Here is a 17,599-nt window from a genome sequence, read left to right on the forward strand (position 1 = left end):
CATTTAGGCACTTCTGTGGCTTTTAACACCAAAGACATGTCATGCACGATGCCTTGAGATGTAAAATGAGGCAATGACGAGTTTGGGCATTGTGTTTAGTACCTCAAGTTGCTGTAAAATCCGAGGGTGGTGGTTCAATGGTCTAAATAAATTTTCAAGTGGACATGTATTAGGGCGTGAGTTCAAGTATCCGTAATAAAGAATCCTCACATATGCTTGATTAATATTAGTCATTTTGAATTCTCAGGTGAGGCTGGGTCAAGTTATGACTCAGTTGGACTTGATGGAGTACCTGCGATTCTCACCGTCTAAACCCCTTTTGTGTGACTCCCACCGAGTATGTGTTACTATAGTTACGCCCATGTATGATAGTCACAATTAGTCTCTCAAGCCTATCATTTTTTCTCAAAATAAAAAATAATAATAATAATAATAATAAAAAGTTTTTTTTTTTTTTTAAAAAAAAATTGCATCCAGTGTCAGAATCATTGAATGTCATCATTGCATGATTACGTTATGAAGGATCATTCACTCAAAGAGACGGGTAATCATCAGAATTCTAATAGTCATCATTGCTTTCTTCTTCAAGCGTTTTTAGTTTTCTTCCAAGTTATTAAAACAATCTTGGGATAACAAAGCAAGGAACAATGAATGTTTGTTTTTAAAATATGTGTTAGAAAAACAATGTGACAGGTACATCGTAGATTTTCCATTGGATGAATGTGGTAAGGAAGATTTGATGGCAACATCATCTTAAGTATGGAAAGTCACTTAGGCTTAACTGCACATACCACTTTGTTCAACTCACTAGATTCATGTTTTGTGAATTAAAATATAACTCCATTTTGCATGTTTTGAATTCAACTTTTTTTATGAATTAAGATGCCAAGAGCACTTCATGATCAAAGCCTTCAATTTTGATCTGGTTAAAGGTTTTTTGCCTTCTTTTCGCTGTGTAGATATTCATCCCTAGAGGCATTCCATCATAACACATAATTAAGCTATAGCAGGGAAATAGCTACAAAGGAACATTTACTCTTAGGTTACGTTTGACAAAAAGAACAGCATTTATTGAAAATGAAAAAAGGTGGAATGGAATAGCCATTTCCAAGGCCAATGAAAGAATGACTATTTCTTAAATTGAAGAATAGTTATTCCTCTCTAACCTTCTTCCATTTTCAATAAAGCCTTTTTTTTTTTTTAATGGAATAGACATTCCGTGTACCAAACGTAACCTTAGTTAAACTAAGCATAGTTCATATAATTGCCAATGGATAATCAATTTCTTTCAACCATTTCTGAACAGACTTGTTCTGTCAGACTATCAATACAAACTCAATGTTCTCTCCAGGTTTTCTAGATCACCTAATATTTACAGCTCTATCCCAAAAACAGGTACACAGCACAGCGTCAAGATACCCCGTCTCCTTAAGCAGCAATGATTTACTAAATTTATAAAAAATTCTCTCAAAGTTATGGTTAGATCCATTTTTACAATTATACAACAGTCTATGAACTGGATTCTGCTGGCAGATTCTTCACACTGCAGGGATCATACCTTCCTTTGGAGACTCTTCTAAATCTCACTTCCAGCACCCATCCTCCAGAGAAGACACAGGAATCACCAAAATACTTCTTCTCAAATATTTAGTTCTACAATTATACAAGAGACATCTGGGATGAGTTGAGCATGTTCAAATTAGCTACTGCTTGCAGGTGCTACATGGTAGGGATTCTCTTCTTTCGACTCTTCCAAGACTTCATTTCCGGTACAAGTGCCTTCTCCTCCAGAATAGGCACTCCCAGGAACCTTGACTAAAAGCTCGTCCTCAATTATGTTTTCCTGTTTCTCTGGATGCCCTTGGTCCTGAAATTCCTTAGTCCAATCAGGTTGTAATTTTTTCTGGATAAGGAATCAGGTTGTAACTTTAAGCACATAATTAATTATGTTTTCATGTCTCCAAACATTACTGAAGGGGCAGTCAGCTTTAACCATTTCAGACAATAACCACTCTTTCCGTCTTTCCCACATGCAGAGTAAAAACTCAAGCTCTTCATATGCATTTCAAGCTTGAAAATCATAATAAAAGAAGAAAGCACAAAGAGGTAGCCTAATTTACAGGAATCTTTAACCCAGTTGAAATGAAGCCATGAAACAAGGTAAGATGTCTTAGCCAGTGTGAAGAATAAATAAAAAATTTCTTTCATATTTTTCCACCTCTAAGTTAAACAGGCACAAAAAGATTTTAAATTCTAAAACATATGATCAACAATGATTTAACATAAGTCCGCCATCTGTGGGTTGTCATTACTATTCCATGATGGGTACTTAGGGAATTCTACAAGATTGATGTTTTCATGCAAAGAAGGCATCCTGGGGTATCAAAATGCAATCAAAGCAGCTTACCCACCACCCCCCCCCCCTCTCCGCCCCGCGGCCCCGCCCCGCCCCAAATGGTAAACTTCATTAGAACAGGAGACCTGTATACCTCAATATTAGTGTTCGTCTCTTTGGTCTTCTGATATTTTTTGAGGTCATTCATAATAACTTTGAGTTGTTTCCTAGCTTTGGCCCTTGTTGAGCGTCGATCAGCACCTTGTGCTACTGTAACATCAGAATGGCATGCCACACACAGAGTCCTCATGTTCTCTAGCCTGCATTCACCTACAGAAATTTTAAAGAAGATAAATTTAATAAATTTTGAACCAAGCTTATATCAATCTGCCTATATTGCGTGAAAGGAAAAAAAAAGCGAAAAGGATTGGAATTTCCAAGCCAAAAGAAGCCTTAAAAGATATATGAACCCTTACCAAAGTCATCGTTAAAAAAAAAAAAAAGTTTTCAGCAATGCCACCACCACTAACAGGTATTCTCTTTAAAATTGTGAAGAGACTTGCTGGTTATTATTGCCTATTGGACTGATGTTAGCAGAGGCAATTCAGTATTAGTAATTTTAGTATGTCCAGAAGAATTCAAGTCCTGTACAGAAATCCATGGGCTTAAGTTTAATCATCAAGTGGATTAGGGAAGTTGAATGCTTGGACCAAAAAGAGTGGACTCTGGAAAGTCCACGTGCCCCAGCTCTCAAATTGAAGCAAAAGCAAGCACGTCGCTGGTTTTGAACAGGTGACTAGATTCTGATATTTGTACAACAAACATGATTTAACCAAACAATGTAAGTGAAGAATCTGTTCAGACTATTTTCACCTGCTCATGTACGGGGCTAAGAAGCCCCTATATGATTGGATAAACTGTCAAAGAGATCTAAGGATACCTTAATTATTATAAAGTGTAACGACCCAGAAAAAAGCACTAACCACATTTGCGCTATCACCCCAAAAGAACTAGTAAATTTGGAGCTTCTCTAAAATTCATTATAAAGCCTAATTTCACCTAGTAACAAAGCAATGTGAAACTTAGTACTCATGATTATCAGGGCTACTCCTCGCCTTCTCAATATGAGACCAGAGTGTTACAAACTCCCCATTTTAAATTCTTGACGTCTTTGTCAAGGCCACTAATGCGGAGCACCAAATATGAGTCACAAATCACATGATTATGCTAATTATTGGGCTTTTATTATTTTAGTATTTATTTTCAGACGGGTTGTATTAATTTTATTTGAGACTATTTATTTTCATTTGGGGCCTTATGTTATTTTAGCGGGCCATTAGCCCAAGTACTACTAGGGTTAGGATTAGGGTTTAGCCCTCGCCTATTTAAACATAATTTTCTGATGTATTGAGCAGCTGATTATAAATGAAAATTTGTGAGACATGAATTTGTCTTTCCCTTTCCCCTAATGTCTTATGTTTTCTCCCCTTTCTAAAGCTTTTCTCCAAGCTTCTTCCCTCTCTTGGCTTTATTCTCTTTGTTCTCTAAGCTTTATTCTTATATTGCTTGTTGTCCTACATTAGCCACGTCATACAGTGAGCCACGTCATATAGTGCTCCAGTACCACATGGTCTGTCGTTACTAGGTGGCTTTGATACCATTTGTAATGACCCAGGGAAAAGCTCTACCCACGTCTTCGCTATCACCTCAAAATGTCAAGTCAATTTGAAGTTTCTCTATAATTCACTATAAAGCTCAGTTTCACTTAGTAACGAGGCGACAATGTGGGACTTAACACTCGTGAATATTTTTATAAACCCCCCACTCTATGTGGGTTACTCTCATCTTCTCAATACGGGGACCAGGGTGTACCAATACATTAGATTAATTAAGAATGTGGCAGGTCAAGATATAATGATTTTAACTTGTACACTGATTCATAACATGCATCAAGCTCTGGTATAAATTGGATTGAAAATAACCACTATTTAAACATTTGCTTATATTGAATAGTTAGTTATATAAAAAATTTCATAAAAAAGAGAGTATAATCATCAAAACATAGCTGTTCTATTTTCCATAATGATAATGTGCTCTTTGAAGTACCTAGAAAAGGAAAGGCACTCATGGTGGTACCTTATCTCATATGGGACCACTTTAAGGATAGTTCCATATATTTGATATCCCTGGAGCATTGAGTTTGTCCTTTTTACATTGTCCTACTGTGTGTTTCTAGTTATATCAGAATACTTTGATCTTGTTGAATTGTCTAAACACTGTTTTACATATTGGCAAGATCAACTGTTATAGGGTTGTTATATTATCACCAAGTTATTACGATGATAATGACTTGTGTTGGAGTCCATGGACACTATGACTGAGACCATTGTATATTATCCATGCACTGAATGATAAAAAAAAATTCTATAAATTCAAGGTGGACTATCTGCAGGAGTTGCAAGTTCAAACATAAACTGGTATGGAAGACATCAAGTAGACAGATCACACTTCCAGGGAGAGCAAGCCCCCAAACATTAGTCTCAAGATAAAATAGTATTATACCTCCACCTCGGTAGACCGGAACAATGTGATCTGCATGCCATGCATTGCCCTCTGTTGGATCATTAACAAGCTTATTTAGCCTGCAGGATATCAAACAGATATAGTTAGGTTTGGGATCATCACAGCCATTTGGGAAGAAACAAGATGAGCCTATTGGTTAAGTATCACACAAGCTGATTTACTCCGTAACAAGAGTCTAACCCTTCCCAGCACTTGAGGGAAGTCTACCAAATGAGCTCAATAGATGGACAGCATTATTTTCTTTTCTAAAGATGGAGGATGTACACTTGATAAACATAAAAAAGAATATTATTGAGCTCAATGAATGTAGCCATACAAACACCACATTCAACTAGAATGTAATAATGTCTATTATTTTGTCCTGCAACAAATAAAGTTACCACCATCATTTTTCTTTCAGAAACTTACAGGTTCTTTCGTCTAGCCACATTTGGTGCAACCCTCTCTATGTACGCTTGTCGTCTTGATAATGATAAAGGTCTTATGTGGTTCACAAGCTTATGACAGTCTAATTGGCAGATTGCACAGACCCCATGTTCTATTTGAAAAAGTTCCTGAAAATTATGTTACTTCAAATAAATATGATTGAGCAGGAAACGAGTGAGAAATATTGAGAAAGCACCCAAGACTTTTTATTCAAAATACCCCATGTGAGCAAACAAAAGATATCCTAGATGACAATAGGTTCAACTTAATCATAATGTACAATATAGTTCATATTCAAACCTGACGGAGGGATCTGTTGCTAGTTCTTAAACGAAATTCTTGGAAGCAGTCTAGATTACAGAAAAGATCCTCAAAAAATTCTGGTGTCTTGGCATTGTTGCCCCTGAAAGTAAACAATATCACTGAAACAACCCATATAATTATAGCAAGATCATTTATCTGGACTTACTTGCACGGTGCCTGACAGAGTTTACAGAGAGGTTCATCTGTCAGGGTCCAACCCTGACTGTATTCTTTCTCCTTCTTTCCAAATCCACTACACAAATTAATCGTTTTCCACACAGCATTTGATGGTAAAGGCTTACTAATCTCATATAAAGGTGTCGAGCGTCTCTTGCTTCTACCCTTCAGCAGTCCCTGGGATAGAGAACAATAGAATTGTTACTAAATCATTATACAGTAACATCCAGGAAAGAATCAGAGTTCAAATTCAATTAGACAGACCCCATTGTTGTGGTTAATGCTTTCGCTCAAGTAGCACAACTCAAGAGTCAATGGAAGTTGCAAAGATTTCCCAAGTAACTTTCTTCGGTCAATGGGCCTTAATCTATTCCACTCATTGACAAATGCCACAAGAGCATGCCTATAAGCTGGGTTATCCTTCAAAGATGTGAAAGATGATCCTTTGTTATCCTCAGCAGCAGGAGAAATTAGTGGCTCAAGTTCCTCAGGCCGGAAATTCTCAAAAAGTGGCCTTGGTCTCAAATCTTTTCCAGGAATGCAAGAATACAAGTGGATCCTATCAGTATATTGGCTCACCTGAAAAGTAGACAAAGCTGATCACAATTCATTAAAGCCCGTACAACTGCTTTCATATGTACTCTTACATCAGTACTTGCAACTACCAGAAGTAAAAATTGTTCAGACAACCGACCAACACAGAGATAGAGAAAGCATTTGCATATGGCAGAAAGTTATCCGATCAGACTTGATTGTCACAGCCATAATCTAGTGATGGATGAATGCAGAGATAAGTTTTCCCTAAGAGTAACAGGCTTTACTCTATTGCAACAAATTTCACTGCAAACTCCAAAATTTCAGAAGAATATGGCAATGGTAAGCAAAGATAATTTTATTAGGACCTTTGCCACATTTACAAAGGAAATGCATCGCAGTAGTAATCTATGCTGCGTCGGTACCTTACCTCAAATCGCAAGTAACCTACTTGGTCAAAGCAACTTTCATCAGATTCAATTGGCTGAGCAGGTCCAACATCATCTACTGTTGATGGAGGATAGAATTTGAGTTCCTGCATTCTCAAATATATATCAATATAACTCCTTATATTAATTATTTCTTAGAAGAAATAGTGATTCGGTTGTCTATGCTGAAACAGAAAAATTACTCAAGTTGTACCTTTTCCAGTCTATGGTTATCTTCACTGCCCTCATTCGTCTTACAAGGAGAAACTTTGCCAGCAATTCCAGTTTCAGCCTCAGAATAATTTGCTTCCAATGTTCCGTCTGAAACAGGAACCTCGACTTTAGCCACACCAGAAACCATATGAGCCTGTTCTAACAATAAAATTTGTCTATTTCAGCCAACTAAAGAAGTAATTCATAGCAAAAATGGATGGGGAAAAAGGGAAGGAAATCTATAAGGAAATTTTAAAATATTTTCTTAAAAGTTGAAGTTTTACATTAATATCAAGATCATCTCTTTGGGTTGGACTGCCACCACCAGAGCTACAAGGTTCTTCTAATCTATCATTTACTTTTTCAGCTACTTCACCATATGCTTCAAATGGCTGCAAATTCATAGCTAAGCCAGAGTCTGGCACTTTCATCCTCTCTGAAGAGAGTTTACCACATCCTGCTTCCCCAAAAATCTGATCTCCAAAACTTCTATCACTTTTACCAGATGTTTCCAAATAAGAGACACCTTCAACCTGGCAATCAAAAAGATGACGTGTAATATAACAAACTAAGAATTAATTAACAATAATAATGAAATCAAAGATAAATGAACTACCTAAAAAAGTCAAAAACTTGTATTTCATAGCATCAACAATGCCCAATATGCCAGGCAGAAGGGATTAGCCAGTGAGGCAGAAGAGAAACCAAGTTCCAAAACATGACCAAGCTCCGATGCTCACAGCAGAGTACGAAGCAAAATGAGGGCCACATGAATTTAAAAAACTAACAGAAGAGATGCTTGGTCTAGTTGCCATTATCATTATAATTCTATCTGCTTCATTTAACCAGACATGACATCTATATTGTTTGAATTACTGAATTTGTATATACTAAAAGAGCTGCCCAATTAAGCACATTTCATAGTCCTTGAAAGTTCGATAAAACTTGGTCTTGGATTTTTCTCCCATTAAACAGAGAGTCCAAAGAGAATGGAAGTACACATTCTGCATTCCACATTGAAATTGTAAATCAAAGACATCTAGAGGCCGATAAGGCTGTCCAAGATCCTGAGAATCAAGCAGCACACGCGTGCGAGAGAGAGAGAGAGAGAGAGAGAGAGAGAGAGAGAGATGTACAAGTAAAATCAAGAGTCAAAACATAAAGATGTACAAGTTAAAAGTAAACCAACCAAAGCACATATAACAAATAGGGGAATCCCAGCCAACTTAGCTAGAGAAAGGGATCAAACACCCAACGTGTACAACTTTAACTCAACTTCAAGTGATAACCATCTTCACGAATCTTTTAATTCCTTTCCTTCCAGAGCTAAATGACCCTTCTTAGTTGTTAGAAAACATCTTCACATGCCAAGCACTGAAGATATCATCTATCAGACCTAGCCCATGAAATCCCCTAAAAAATAAAGAGGCACCCCTCCATTAAAATCTAATATATAGCAGAAACAAAGGAACCAACACCCCACCGCTTAAACAAGGACGTAGTCAATCCAAAGTAATGGCCAAAAGAAAATCCAATCAAATTTTTCTTCTCACAATCTATCTTAGATCTCGTAGATTTTTACAGTGTCTAGGGATCATTCCTATCTGCTCTTGTATATAATGACATGCAAAGTCAACAGTTCGTTCAGCGAGAAAGTAAGTGGAGGTCTCAAAACTTTTCAACTACATGTTTGTAAGTTGAAAAGGGTAATTTAGGAAAACTATTGGTTTGAAATGAGCATTTCCAGTAACAGCGCTACTCCTACCTAAAAATAAAGGCAGGAAGAAGTGAGTGGGAGGATACCGGTATCTCTTGTATGGAATCATATTTTCCATCCATTGTAGAGGAAACACGGCATAAACTCCTGTTTAACTTTTGCCAATGTAAGTCATCCATGGTATCCTACAATGTGAACAAAGCATCAGTTTATGTGTAAATAGAAATGTCTACAAAATCTAATGACAAAACAAAAATTTAGAACCTTCGCACAAAAAATGTATACGTTGACTGCACTAGTTTGCCCTCGCCTGTGAGCTCTATCCTCGGCCTTCAAAATTAGTTCAAAGGAACTTCAACAATCAAATAGTCGCTAATATAGAATTGGGAAAGAATCAAACATTTATCCTAGACTTAAATTGTGCTGATTATTTGTAATTAAATGTGTCTGCCTCTAACTCTATCATGTCCAGTCTCGCCACACATTCATCTCAACATGAAAAATTTGGTTTCTAAGTTATGGATCACTCAAAAGCATGCCAACCAGCCTTATGAAGTGTCTCCTTTGTTTTGATGACTAGATGCTCCCCCTTTGTTTTTATGACTCCTTATAATACGCGGAAATGCTTTACAAATAGAACAGCGCTGAATTGCATCAAAAACAGAAAACATATGTATGATAATGGTGTGACTACGAGATTTCATGGTTGGCAGACAATCATCATATTAGAGAAATTCAATGCTACTGAAGTGATTACAAAAAAGAATAGGAGCAATTACGCATATTGCTGAACTAGTAATATACAAATTTAGGAAAATTGTTGAATAGTGTTGGACCTGAAGCATCAACGATGGGGATTGAGGCAACTCCAAGAACACAACATTTTGTGCTGACGAAAAATCAAGTCCAACGCCTCCAGCAGTTATACCAATTATTGCAATCTTAACCTGATGAAGGACATCCAACACATCAAACCAAATAATTATATACGGGCTAAAATCTGGGGAAGTGGACTTGATTGCCACATTGGGCATTGACACAAGCTTGTAAACTTGATCAAAGTTTTGGTAAACTTCAAATGGTGAGAACACATTAGTTATGCTTGATGATCTTCATACAATTACTGCTTTTAAATCCCAGAAAACCTTTACTTCCAACAAACAACCAAAAGGTAAAAACACACCGCAGATAAATAAAGCTGGGAAAGAGAACAGTATACGTGCCTCATTTGAAGATCGGAAGGACAGTACAGCAGACTGCCTATCTCTGGCAAGTGTATTTCCATCAATGCGGACAAAACCAATCCCTTTCTCACATACAAATTCCTGATAATTCCGAATTGACAAATTACATCCAAACCAAATATTTTATTTAAGTATCCTAGACAAAACATAGCAGGAATACAAGATATTCTTACTTATTTAACAACACCCTAAGTACTCATGCTTCTAGTTTGGGAACACCTCGGATACATAGTGGGGGGGATGAAGAAAGTATGAGAGGATAAGAGATTATCTGAGATCCTGGTAATATATAGGATTTATGCAATATACCCCAGTACCTTCGAATGGAGTGGTTACCACAAGTGCATTCAGGCCATTTTCAATAACTGAACGGGAAGCACCACCTGAGAAAGAGTCTCACCTGTATTCCATCAAGGACCTTAAGATGATGTGCAAAAATTATCATCTTATGAGAACTACAGTGCAAATCCAAATCTTCTGTATCATCTGACTGTGCAACAAGTGGATGAATGGAAAGCCATTCACAAAAACCGGAGAGCTTTGCAACACCTAGTTCTTGGTAGGAGAGCTTCCCTGGACTGCAACGATCACCACTAACTGAAAGCATAGGGAGAGAAATAAATGTGCATAAAATCAAGCTATATGCATGAATTGTAAACTCAAAAATGGCTTCTTCACCCAATAATAATAAAGCAGCACTCCATAGACAACTTATTATCAAGTTAAACATCAGATGAAAGCATTAACAGCTTGCAACATCAGCATCTAATTAACCTGTCAAATTATTCTTATCAAAGATGAAATAAGTTTATAAAACAATTTCATATCCAGATACCGTACTCTAAATAATTCATCATCCTACAGATATCTTCTTAAAGTTAAGTGTGTCTGTATGTTTGAATGGAGAGACATAATAGTGTCTTTCTGCGTGTTTATGGGTGCAAGCCCAAGTATCCACATGCAGCTAAGAAATATTATAAGGATACCACTTGTTTAGATTATGATCAAGAATGACTCAAAACAGGAAATGCTCAAGTGACAACCAAACTCAAACACGTCAAAAGCAACTTGAATTAATGCGCTTCTTCCATAATAGAGCAGCTTTTCACGAGCTCTTATTTGCAAAATCAACAAACTAAAATTAAGAACATAATTCATGTTAGATGAATCTATAAGTATTACATAAATGATGTAATTGATCAGTGGAATGACATGGACAATATGGTCAGATGTGTGGAATAATAGGCATAAAATGATGTCTATTTAAATGATAAGATACTGTAAATGGATGTGGGACATTTCTCCATCCATCTGCTGTTGCCAAATAGGAATACTTGACATGTGATGATGCAGAACAAAGAGCTCAAGAACAAAATCTAATTTACGGCAGCAGCAACATGATGTTTTAAGGGTTATTTGATTGCAAACATTTGGGGAAAAAGTTTTGAGGCTTTGAAGTTCTAAAGGTTGAGAAAGATAACCCAGGGTTTCTGGCTTAGATCTTTTTAGAAAAGATTGAATTCTGATGGCTTTTAAAGTGGCTGAAATTAGAAAGCAAAGTCACAGGTCAGGTTGCAAGATTTTGTTGGCAGCAAGTTTATCATAGGTTTTAGGAAGAGCTAGAGTTTTTCAAGATTTTGTTGGCAGCAGGATTTTGTGGACGACGGCTCTAGGAGCTTAACTTTGGGTAACTAAAGGAACATGAGCGTCGTATTGGTAGACTGGGGTTGTATGTACAAGAGTTGGGGGAGTCCATAGATCATTTTCTTATGCATTGTGAGGTGATAAGAGAATCATGGGTTGTGTTGTTCCGTCTTTTTGGTTGGTGTACAGTGAGTAATGCCTAAAAAGGTAATAGAGTTGTTGGTTAGCTGGAAACGTCATATGGGTAGCCGTAACATTTTAAAAGTTTGAAGGATGGGTTCTACGTGCTTAATGTCGTGCAATTGGAGAGAGCAAAATGCAAGGGGCTTTGAAAATTTCGAGATTTCGATGATAGAACTAAACTTCATTATGTTCAAATCCCTTTATGCATGGATGGCGACATATAATAGTCCTCAGTTTTCTAATTTTACTGAATTTTTGGACTTTTTTTTTTTGATAAGTAAAAAAAAAAAAAAAAAAAAAAAAAGTCCAAAAATTCAGTAAAATTAGAAAACTGAATTTTACTAATTTTTATGGATGGCGACATATAATAGTCCTCAGTTTTCTAATTTTACTGAATTTTTGGACTTCTATGCTTCTTTTTCTTCCTTATAGCGGATCTCTCCTATATATTTTTTCTTTAAGTAATCGAAATATCATTAAAGGCAAAATGCGCAACCCGAATACATAGGAAGTATGCAAAATAAACGATCTCTCATGTATAATTTTTTTTTTTTTTTAATTTATTTTATATGTCCACACAAAAGGGGGGGAGAGGATTCGAACTAGTGACATCCGCTTCATGAGGCGTAGTCCCTAGCCGATTGAGCTACCTTTTGAGGACACTCATGTATACTTTCTAAATACACAGGTTGCACCTCTTTGTGCTTTCTAATGAAATTGAGTTACTTGAAAAAAAAAAAAAAAAAGGCTTTCGTTTCTCGATGGTGAAGTAACACTAAGCTCATATGTGATAGTTTCATCTTATATGGCTCCTTTTTATGTGCATAATGAGAATAATACATGGAATAAAAAAGATTAAAATAATTTCATTATGAACATTGAAAATTTAACAAAAACTTACTGTCTTTGAATTAAAAAAAAAAAAAAATTACGCACATATAAAGATCTAATACCTAGCCCCAATATGAGTTGGACTTAAGGATTTTAACTACTAAACCTAAATTAGACAACCATTAGAAGCCTATAATATATATATTTTTTTTTATTTTTTAAATAACATAACATCCATAATATAGTCCAAATGGACCAAAACTACAAACCATCCAGAAAATACAAAATTACAGAAATACCCTAATTCCAAAAATCAAGAACGAATAAATTATAACAAACGTAGCTCATAACTCGATCATATCAACTTGATGCAAAACAGTTGTAGAAATGTTTTTGATAAGTAATTCAATCTTACCATCAGAGTCATCTAAATTTTCTGAAGTAATGTCTTCAGCAACACTTTTTTCGGAAGCATCACTGTTCACCACCCCAATAGCAGCCTTGGCCGAAACTATATCTGATCTCTTCATCAATAATCTTACAATTTGCCGACGCTTAGGTGGTAACTGCACTAGTAAATGCTCCTTCAAACGTCTTATCTATAATAGTGAAACAAAGATCAAAGAATCAGAAATATTCTCAAAAAGAAAGGCCAGATAAGGAACTGCTTGGACGTTTACAACAGTATTGCCCTAGAGTTATTCTTCTTGGATAAGCATATCTAACTAGGTGTACTGCAAATTACTGCATAAGCTACTTATATGCTAAACATGCTCTTAAATAATGTATTATGAACAGCCAAGAAACTAAGAGAAAATTGAGCTACTATTAAATGCTCTTGCATGTAGGTAAGACATTGGCGTCCACCAACAGTCACGGACCTAGCTCCAAAATCACACTCCTAACTAAACAGTTACAATGACCTTCTATGAGTGGCTATTTTCCCCAAAATCATGATAATAAATATGATTTTACATTGTTAGTACCCAAAAAAATTGGTGAAAATCTAAAATGATTTCTAAAATGGGGCAAGGTTGTAAACAGCCATCACTATAGCAGTTCTTTTTTCTAAATATAAAGAATCAAATACACATGCTACTTTAATTTCCATTTAGCAGCTGATGTTGGGATACTGACAGTGGCGTGGCTTTTTGTGAAGATAGAATTACAAAACAACCCATCACACATGTATGAGCATTGCAGCAAGCATATTGAGAACAAGAGCACAGACCATAACGGTTTGCTTAAGCAAAACATTCAACTCCTCCAAGCGAATTCCCCTTGAGAAATCCTGCATTAACAATATGAAATGTTTTAAAACTTTCAATTTCAGGAGCAGAATATGGGAAAAAGCTGATGGTCATAAAAGACATTGATCTTTATCCACAATTCCCTGGATTATAAGTTATAGTATCTCCATTAGCCAATCACATGGCTTACCTATTAGCAATGTCTAAATAGAAAACAAAGTGATAACTTCATCACCAATGAATAGGGTTAGCCGCATGGGCTCTAATCATTTTCACGACAAGCATGTATCAGCTTGATGCTCTCTCTTTTTTTTCTTTTCTTTTTTTTTTATTTTATTAAATTCTTATTGGATTCTTAAATCAACAACTTAACCACAAGGCAGTGCAAAAATTAATTTATGGAACCATATAGTGCCCTTCTAAAACTACTAGAAAGAGTACCTGATAAAACTTTCCTTGAGAACCCTGGACAACTTTGACGGCACAGTAAGTTTTTGCAAACTCATATTTGGTCTTGCCCAGTAGACCAGGCCTATAAACAGCAGAATTGTCAAGAAAAAATATATTAACTAACAAACTATGGAAATGAAAATCAATCTTGTAAGATATAAGGGTGTGGAGAAAACTTGCCATAACATATTTATCTGATGAAAAATGTCATATGGCCTATGATCACCTAGGAAAAAATACGACTAAGATATTAGAATGTTGAACATAGATTGAAAATAAACCCACAAAAAACATCAGAAAGCTAAGCAGGATAGAGGCACAACAAAAACTGAATGACAACATTGTTCACAGGTGGCACAACCTAGACAAAGAAGGTGTCCCAGATAATAGAACTATGTGCTTGACCTTCATAGCCACGTCAAGGACAGCTTTTATCTGTCAACACACAAAAAATGATAACATATGGTAAAGGTTCTCTGAAAATGAAAGTACAGTCAACTAACCATAACATCCAAAAAAAAAAAAAAAAAACTGAACATGAATGCAAATTCAGAAACAAGTTTGTACAAAAGGTACATAATATAGTTTGTCCATTAGAAGCATCTCTCCTACCAGTCATTATAAAAGAGAATATAAGCACAAGCCAAATATATTTCACAACTCAAGCAGAAAATTCCTCTCTAAACTAGCACCACATAGAAATAGGTCACCTGACACAGAGACATGTAGAAACTCTTCCAACCAAATAGGTATCATTTGTTTGAAACAAAATCAAACTGTTAAAAAATGTGAAATCTTTGTAACGATGGACTTATGTTACTTGGAAAGTATTTTTACACTAAACAGCTATATGGTCATGGGCAGAAATATGGCTAGTAAAGAAGGATATAATTATTCCACCTCCTATCGAGGCATCATTATCATTTATTTTTTCTTTAACAGGTAGGAAGAAGAGATCAAATCCACCAATAAACTTTCTATACAAAGATATATAGGCCACAGTTTGTACCTCTTCTGATTCTGATGCTTTCTTAGAACACCGTACATGGTGAGATTCATCAACTATCAAGAAAGCCCATTCTTGTTCAAGCATGCTCTTTCGCAAACGGTGAAGCATTGTATAAGAAATAACCACAACTCTAGGGCATCTCTTTAAAGAGGTAGGATTATCTCGATGCCCAAAAACTGGAGTCAGAAGGAACATGCAAGCACTAAGGACAACAAAATATTGCGTCTACGTAGCAAGGAATAAATACAAATACCTTATCAATAAGAAGTCAATTAGAAGCATGACTAGGGCACATTTTTAAAATCATAAAAGTTTTTCTTCTTGTGTTTTTGACGAAGGACCCAGCTCATTAAGCTTGGAACGATAAGCTCTTTTGTAAAGTGTTCTTTCTATGACCAGCTTCAATGATTTGCGTTTACAAAAAACAAAGATTTTGTTTATAAATTTTTTTTTTTTTTTTTTTTTTTTTTTAAAAAAAAGAACATATGGAAAGAAAATATTACCAAGATGGATATCAGCAGGCAAACAAAAGGGAAGCCAACGTTCTAATTCTTCTGCCCATGAAAAGCGCAAAATAGCTGGGCATACAACTAGTGTAGAACCTTCATTCATGAAACAGGATGCAATAGCAATAGCCTGAAAAGAGATCAAGCATATAAAAAAGTTTTAAGTATCATGCCATCTTCTAAGAAAACTTCAAAATATAAAAGGCAGGCCTATCAATGTGTATACATAGTCAGAAAATTAAGCTTTCTATATATCAATGTAATTCCTACATTATAAACACTGACAAATCATGTGCAAATGTATAAGTTGACTCTAACTTCCAAAGCATTATATTCATGAACAGTGACATCAGTGATGGTACATGCATTAAAGGCACATCGGCTATTTGTACATACCTGCAGTGTCTTTCCCAGGCCCATTTCATCTGCAATAAGGCACCGACCACCCCTTCGCAAGCCAAATCTCACACCTTCAAGTTGGAAGGGCAAGAGTGTGTCGAGCAACGTCTTTGGTAGCTTCCCAATCAACTCATCAACCTTCTCATCAGACAGGTGTTCTGGCCTGCACGGTATCCACCGCCCTGAAATAAATGAATGAGAAAGCCTCTCGACAACATTAAACGTCCCCCATGGTATCTCTTCCACCTCAATGCTTTTCCAGCTCTTTAAACATCTCAAAACAGAATTGTAATCCCTCAGCTTATAAACACACGCCTTCCCACCACCATGATTTTGAGTGTAGTGTGATGGCATGACCTAGGAAATGTCAACATAACAGAAACTTAGCTCTACGCAAATGTTAAGATATATTCGAAATTTGTAAAAAAATAATAAATAAATAAAATCGTCGATTACATTTTACCCAGCAATGGTTTGGGCAGTTTTTGATTTGTCAAATATATACTTAATCTACTGAAGCTACATCCTTTAATATTTTCTCAGGCACAAATGATCTAAACTTCTGAGTGCAAATCAAGTTTATCGAAAAGAAAACCCAGAAAACACAATTGCAATCTCATTGCTACCTAAATACATTAAACCCATGAAGCCAAAGAAAATAAAAAATCGACCCAGCGGGTAAAGTGCTACATTTTTTTTAACTATAAGATGGCAATTTGGTTGCGAAATGGGTTTCTACATAAATTGTTTTCCACCATTTTCTCACAACCCAAACAAAACAAAAAACCACTTACAGCGGACAAACAATCGCTCAGTCTTCGCAAGCACTCCTCGTCTCCCGGACACATAAATCCCTGGACAGCCTCGGGCGCGGCGAAGAACGAGTCCGGCGAGCAGATTTCGAGCCTGACCCTGAACTTCTCAGGCATGGGAACCGGGTCGGCAGGGGGTCGTTTTTCGCCGGAGAGCTTTCGGCACTTAAAGAGCTCCCAGGGGTCTTGTGGCAGCCGCTTTTGCTGTTGTTGCTCGGAGGAGGATTCTAGAAGGACCTTGCGCTTCGCCAGCGCCGCTAGGCGGTTCGCCTCCGCTCGCTTCCGTTGCTCTTCCGTGATTTCCATTGCTTAGGGTTTCAAACACCCACTCCCACTCACAAATTTTGAAATGGAGCTACGACTGGGCGGGGAAAGAAGGAGGGGACAGTGATGCGATTGGAGTGCACGTGCGGGTGTTTGGCGCGTGTAACCTCGCGCTAATCAGTGTGGACCGGGCTTGTGTTAGGTCAACCAAGTAACTTTTTCTTTTTGGGCCAGCCCAACTTCGGAATTCAATTTTTATAAGATATTTATATAATAATAATAATAATAATA

At 36.5% G+C, this 17,599-nt stretch overlaps 1 protein-coding gene across 2 annotated transcripts; it reads right to left on the reverse strand.

Annotated features, from left to right (window-relative positions):
- Positions 1-1,425: 1,425 nt before the first annotated feature.
- Positions 1,426-17,413, reverse strand: LOC132176179 (SNF2 domain-containing protein / helicase domain-containing protein / HNH endonuclease domain-containing protein). 2 transcript variants are annotated; one of them, XM_059588313.2, is made up of 24 exons: positions 17,027-17,408; positions 16,230-16,589; positions 15,831-15,963; positions 15,328-15,503; positions 14,680-14,753; positions 14,499-14,534; positions 14,310-14,400; positions 13,850-13,909; positions 13,034-13,217; positions 10,361-10,557; positions 9,940-10,041; positions 9,553-9,663; positions 8,981-9,046; positions 8,803-8,901; positions 7,284-7,532; positions 7,001-7,153; positions 6,789-6,893; positions 6,089-6,403; positions 5,814-6,001; positions 5,645-5,747; positions 5,327-5,472; positions 4,898-4,977; positions 2,490-2,665; positions 1,426-1,867 (listed from the first exon to the last, which is right to left on the reverse strand). In XM_059588313.2, exons 1-24 carry the CDS (start codon positions 17,348-17,350, stop codon positions 1,700-1,702), a joined length of 3,696 nt encoding a protein of 1,231 aa, XP_059444296.2. In that variant the 5' UTR covers positions 17,351-17,408; the 3' UTR covers positions 1,426-1,699. The 2 variants fall into 2 exon arrangements, 1 of the variants encoding a protein (XP_059444296.2); XR_015911707.1 differs by lacking the exons at positions 1,426-1,867; positions 2,490-2,665; positions 4,898-4,977 and having other exon boundaries at positions 5,386-5,472; positions 5,950-6,001; positions 17,027-17,413.
- Positions 17,414-17,599: the final 186 nt, after the last annotated feature.

This window comes from Corylus avellana, chromosome 3, assembly GCF_965113065.1.
Source record: "Corylus avellana chromosome 3, dhCorAvel1.hap1.2, whole genome shotgun sequence".
NCBI lineage: Eukaryota > Viridiplantae > Streptophyta > Magnoliopsida > Fagales > Betulaceae > Corylus > Corylus avellana.